General features: G+C 55.5%; 1 protein-coding gene across 1 annotated transcript in view; it reads left to right on the top strand.

Annotated features, from left to right (window-relative positions):
- Nucleotides 1–6000, top strand: part of LOC145337598 (uncharacterized) — a gene marked incomplete at its 5' end in the record, with an annotated part of 50595 nt that overhangs the window by 37965 nt on the left and 6630 nt on the right. The window contains 2 exons of the mRNA XM_080182391.1: nucleotides 2707–2795; nucleotides 4031–4108. Of these exons, the coding sequence (XP_080038517.1) occupies nucleotides 2707–2795; nucleotides 4031–4108 (167 nt within the window). The remainder of the gene's footprint in view (nucleotides 1–2706; nucleotides 2796–4030; nucleotides 4109–6000) is intronic.

The raw sequence follows: 6000 nt of genomic DNA, 5'->3' as shown, positions 1-6000 counted from the left end.
TCACACTCACACACACACTCATACATTCACACACTCACACACACACACACACACATCCACTCACACACTCGCACACACACTCACACATACGCTCACACGTACACTCACACACACAGACTCACACTCACTCACACACTCACACATACGCTCACACATACACTCACACACACACTCACACTCACTCACACACACACACTCGCACACACACTCACACATACGCTCACACGTACACTCACACACACAGACTCACACTCACTCACACACTCACACATACGCTCACACATACACTCACACACACACTCACACTCACTCACACACACACACTCGCACACACACTCACACATACACTCCCACGCACACACACACCCACACACTCACACACACACACTCTCACTCGCAAACACACACACACACACACGCTCACGCTCGCAAACACGCTCACACATACACACACACACACACACACACACACACGCGCACACACACACACACACACACCCGCGCACGCACTCACACACTCGCACACACACTCACACACACACTCGCACGCACACACTCACACATACGCTCACATACACTCAGGCACATACATACACCTGCATAAAAGTAAATTACAGCAGATATTGGAATCTGAAACCAAAAGAGAAAATGCTGAAAAACCCCAACAGGTCTGGCAGCGTTTGTCAGGAGAGAAGAAGCCGATGTTTTGAGTCCAGATTTGCAGCTTTGATAAAGGGTGATCTGGACTCGAAACATCCGCCCTTTTCTCTCCTGACAGATGCTGCCAGACCTGCTGAGATTTTCCAGCATTATCTCTTTTGGTGACGTATACAATGCACTCTCACGCAGACACTCTCTCATCTTTCACACACATACTCACCCCCTCCCCCCACCCCCCCACTCCCCCACTCCACCCCCACCCACATACTCACCTTTCACACAACTGTTCACTCATACATTCATACAAAAGCAAACCATAAGGCAATTTAGCATGGCCAATCCACCTAACCTACACATCATTGGGCTGTGGGGGGAAACCGGAGCCCCCTTAGGAAACCCAAGCAGACACGGGGACAATGTGCAGACTCCACACAGACAGTGACCCGAGCCGGGAATTGAACCCGGGTCCCTGGAGCTGCGAGGCAGCAGTGCTCACCACTGTGCCACTGGGCCCCCCATAGGGATATGTGGTAGTTATGAATGGATATTGGATGCATAATTGTTTTTCACTTTCCCAATGATAGCCCAGCATCCACCTCCCCCCTCCCCACCCCCACCTTTCCACCTCCCTCCCCATTCCAGGAAGACAGCAGGAGAGTGGGGGCTCGGGTTTGGTCGATTGGCCGTATTAAATTGACCCTAGGGTCAGGGGGATCAGCAGGGTAAATGCATGGGGTTACGGGGATCGGGCCTGGGTGGGATTGCGGTCGGTGCAGACTCGAAGGGCCAAATGGCCTCCTTCTGCACGGTAGAGATTCTTAAAAATATATATGAGGACCCTGTGGGGACATTGGTGCAAGGAGATAAGTTCGCGTTCAGTGGCAGGAGTCTGGATAACCAGAGGGGGACACACGTTAGGGAAAGGGGCAGTGAAGGGCTATCTTGCCTGGGTTGGCTGGGTTCAGCCTAGTCTGGTCTGGTCTGTTTGGCCTAGTCTGGTCTGGTCTGTTCGGCCTAGTCTGGCCTGGTCTGGTCTATTTGGCCTAGTCTGGTCTGGTCTGGTCTGTTTGGCCTAAACAGGTCTGGTCTGGTCTGTTTGGCCTAAACAGGTCTGGTCTGTTTGGCCTAGTCTGGCCTGGTCTGGTCTGTTTGGCCTAGTCTGGTCTGGTCTGGTCTGTTTGGCCTAGTCTGGTCTGGTCTGGTCTATTTGGCCTAGTCTGGCCTGGTCTGGTCTATTTGGCCTAGTCTGGTCTGTTTGGCCTAAACTGGTCTGGCCTGGTCTGTTTGGCCTAGTCTGGTCTGGTCTGGTCTATTTGTCCTAGTCTGGTCTGGTCTGGTCTATTTGGCCTAGTCTGGCCTGGTCTGGTCTGTTTGGCCTAGTCTGGTCTGTTTGGCCTATTCCAGTCTGGTCTGGTCTGGTTTGGCCTAGTCTGGTTTGGCCTGGGTTGGGCCTAGTGACACTCACATCTCACTTAAAGGCCAAGCAGCTCCGTCTACAACATGGGGGGGGGGGGGCGATCTTGAGCAGTTGCACTGTATAGCCATTTCTGGATCTTGCTGTGCGCTTGCCCTGGTGCTCTTGAGGCCGAGAGACCTTCCGGGCCGGCTCCTGAGGCTCCGGGCGAGACGCCGTGTAAATGCAGCATCCCCTATCCCGGCCTGTATTGTCGCCCATTGCCTCCACCTCTGTGCCTAAGGTTTCCTGGTTAATCTGCCCCCCAACCCCCTCACCCCCCGCCCTCCCGCTCGCCTCCCCTCAATCTTCTCGAAGGGACCTTTCTTGCTCATTAGTTCCCAGCTAAAAATACGTTCAAAGCAAAAACAGAGAAGAAAAACAAAGCATCAAATAAGAGGCACGACTTCCTTCCCTTTAAGGTGGTTCTGGTTTTTTTTATTAATAGATCCGGGGTTCTGAGAGGCAGTTTGATATTAATAACCTGTTGTCTCTCGGTAATCCCCCAGAATTTCACAGCCACGTCACTCAGTCTCAATCTCACCCTGTTATTGTGTTTTTCTTTCCCCTCCTGTCTCCTCTCCGTCACCAAGGCTACACACCCCTCCATGTTGCCGTCAACAGCTGCCACAGGGAGATCGCCGCTTACTTGCTGAACCAGGGAGCCGATGTCGACGCTGTGGTAAGCTCACCTCAAGACCACCCCCCCCATCACCACTATGCTACCCCTCCGTCCCACACATCCCTGCATCGGTGGGGGGTTAACGTACCCAATCTCGCTGGGTTGGTGTTGTTGGGGGGGGTGGTGGTGCCGTCGATGGGTTTGGCATTGCCTGATGGAAGTCATTTCCCTTCGCTTGGTTTCACTCTTGGGAAGTTGGGGACACCCTCCCCCTCTTGGGGAGCTGGGTATACCCCTCTCCCTCTACCCGCCCACCTTCTGGCCCCCTCCACCCCCGTCCCTGGGCAAGGCTGGCACCACCCCACACCCACACCACCACCGTGAAAGTTGTGGGTGAGAGGCCATCTTGAAGCCAACGCAATCCTGGACGGTGTAGACGTACCCACAATGCCGCTGGGGAGGAAATTTGACCCAGTGACAAGGAAGGAACGACCCGGGGAAGGCCGGAAGGTTCTTTCTAGTTGAGTTTGGTTCGGGCGTCACGCTCGGCTCGGGCTCGGAGGGCCGGAGGGACTGCCCCTGTGCGACACTTCGACTTGTTGGCGCTCATTGCCCCCTTTGAGAAGGTGGGGGCGAGCTGCCTTCTTGAACCCGCTGCGGGTTGTAGGTATACCCACCGTGCTGTTAGGGAGGGAGTTCCAAGATTTTGACCCCAGCCACAGTGAAGGAACGGCCAATATATTTCCAAGTCGGGATGGTGAGAGACCCGTAGGGGAAGCTTCGATGTGGGGGTGGGGGTTTGGGCGTTCCCAGGTATCTGCTGTCACTATGCATCGATGGTGGGGGCGATTAGATGTTTGTGGTTAGCTTGTCGATCAAGGGGGGGGGGTGCTGCTTTGTCCGGGGCGGCGTCTTGGAGCTGCACCCATCCCAGGAAAGTGGGGAGCATTCCCTCACACTTGTGGATGGCAGACAGGGAGTCAAGGAGGTGAGTTACTCACTGCAGGGTTCCCAGCCTCTGACCTGCGCTGATGCTCACGGCATTTATACGTCAAGTCCAGTCCAGTTTCTGGCCAACGGTAGCCCCCAGGATCACCCCAGGGCAATTCAGCCTTGATAATGCCATCGAATGCCAAGGGGCAATGGTGACGTCCTCTCTCATTGGAGATGGTCATTGACTGGAACTTGGGGGAGGCAAATGTGAACTCGCCGCTCTGCTGTGTGAGGGAGGATGGAATGTGACTCTCCCAAAAGCAACACTTCACGTGACTGTGTACATTTCTTCTTTCTTGCAGGACATAAAGAGCGGGCGGACGCCTTTAGTGCACGCGGCAGAGAGTAACCACCTAGACATGGTGAACCTGCTGCTGGAGGTAAGGTTCCAGAGCAGAGCCCAGCCAGCCTGTCAGGGGAGCAACTATCGGAGAAAAAATACTACCTCTTCCAGCCCCTACACCCCTCACTATCTCCGTAACCTCTTCCAGCCCCGACACCCCTCACTATCCCCGTAACCTCTTCCAGCCCCGACACCCCTCACTATCTCCGTAACCTCTTCCAGCCCCGACACCCCTCACTATCTCCGTAACCTTCTCCAGCCCCGACACCCCTCACTATCTCCGTAACCTCTTCCAGCCCCGACACCCCTCACTATCTCCGTAACCTCCTCCAGCCCCGACACCCCTCACTATCTCCGTAATCTCCTCCAGCCCCTACACCCCTCACTATCTCCGTAACCTCCTCCAGCCCCTACAACCCTCCCTATCTCTGTAACTCCAGCCCCTACACCCCTCACTATCTCCGTAACCTCCTCCAGCTCCTATACCCCTCACTATCTCTGTAACTCCAGCCCCCACACCCCTCACTATCTCCGTAACTTCCTCCAGCTCCTACAACCCTCCCTATCTCTGTAACCTCCTCCAGCCCCTAAACCCCTCCCTATCCCTGTAACCTCCTCCAGCCCCTACAACCCTCCCTATCTCCGTAACCTCCTCCAGCCCCTACACCCCTCCCTATCTCTGTAACCTCCTCCAGCCCCTACAACCCTCCCTATCTCCGTAACCTCTTCCAGCCCCTACAACCCTCCCTATCTCCGTAACCTCCTCCAGCCCCTACACCCCTCCTTATCTCTGTAACCTCTTCCAGCCCCTACACCCCTCACTATCTCCGTAACTCCAGCCCCTACACCCCTCACTATCTCCATAACCTCCTCCAGCCCCGACACCCCTCACTATCTCCGTAACCTCCTCCAGCTCCTATACCCCTCACTATCTCCGTAACCTCCTCCAGCCCCTACACCCCTCACTATCGCCGTAACCTCCTCCAGCCCCTACACCCCTCACTATCTCCGTAACCTCCTCCAGCCCCTACAACCCTTACTATCTCCGTAACCTCCTCCAGCCCCTACACCCCTCAGTATCTCCGTAACCTCCTCCAGCCCCTACACCCCTCACTATCTCCGTAACCTCCTCCAGCCCCTACACCCCTCACTATCTCCGTAACCTCCTCCAGCCCCTACACCCCTCCCTATCTCCGTAACCTCCTCCAGCCCCTACACCCCTCACTATCTCCGTAACCTCCTCCAGCCCCTACACCCCTCACTATCTCCATAACCTCCTCCAGCCCCTACAACCCTCCCTATCTCTGTAACCTCCTCCAGCCCCTACAACCCTCACTATCTCCGTAACCTCCTCCAGCTCCTACACCCCTCACTATCTCCGTAACCTCCTCCAGCCCCTACAACCCTCCCTATCTCTGTAACCTCTTCCAGCCCCTACAACCCTCACTATCTCCGTAACCTCCTCCAGCTCCTACACCCCTCACTATCTCCGTAACCTCCTCCAGCCCCTACACCCCTCACTATCTCCGTAACCTCCTCCAGCCCCTACACCCCTCACTATCTCCGTAACCTCCTCCAGCCCCTACACCCCTCACTATCTCCGTAACCTCCTCCAGCCCCTACAACCCTCCCTATCTCCGTAACCTCTTCCAGCCCCTACAACCCTCACTATCTCCGTAACCTCCTCCAGCCCCTACACCCCTCACTATCTCTGTAACCTCCTCCAGCCCCTACACCCCTCCCCATCTCTGTAACTCCAGCCCCTACACCCCTCACTATCTCCAGAACCTCCTCCAGCCCCTACAACCCTCCCTATCTCTGTAACTCCAGCTCCCACACCCCTCCCTATCTCTGTAACCTCCTCCAGCTCCTACAACCCTCCCTATCTCTGTAACCTCCTTCAGCCCCTACAACCCTCCCTTTCTCTGT

This window comes from Carcharhinus amblyrhynchos, unplaced genomic scaffold (assembly GCF_965287045.1).
Source record: "Carcharhinus amblyrhynchos unplaced genomic scaffold, sCarAmb.v2.hapA scaffold_53, whole genome shotgun sequence".
Taxonomy (NCBI): Eukaryota; Metazoa; Chordata; class Chondrichthyes; order Carcharhiniformes; family Carcharhinidae; genus Carcharhinus; species Carcharhinus amblyrhynchos.
The sequence above is the reverse complement of the archived record's forward strand: the minus strand, read 5'-3'. Positions and strand labels throughout refer to the sequence as shown.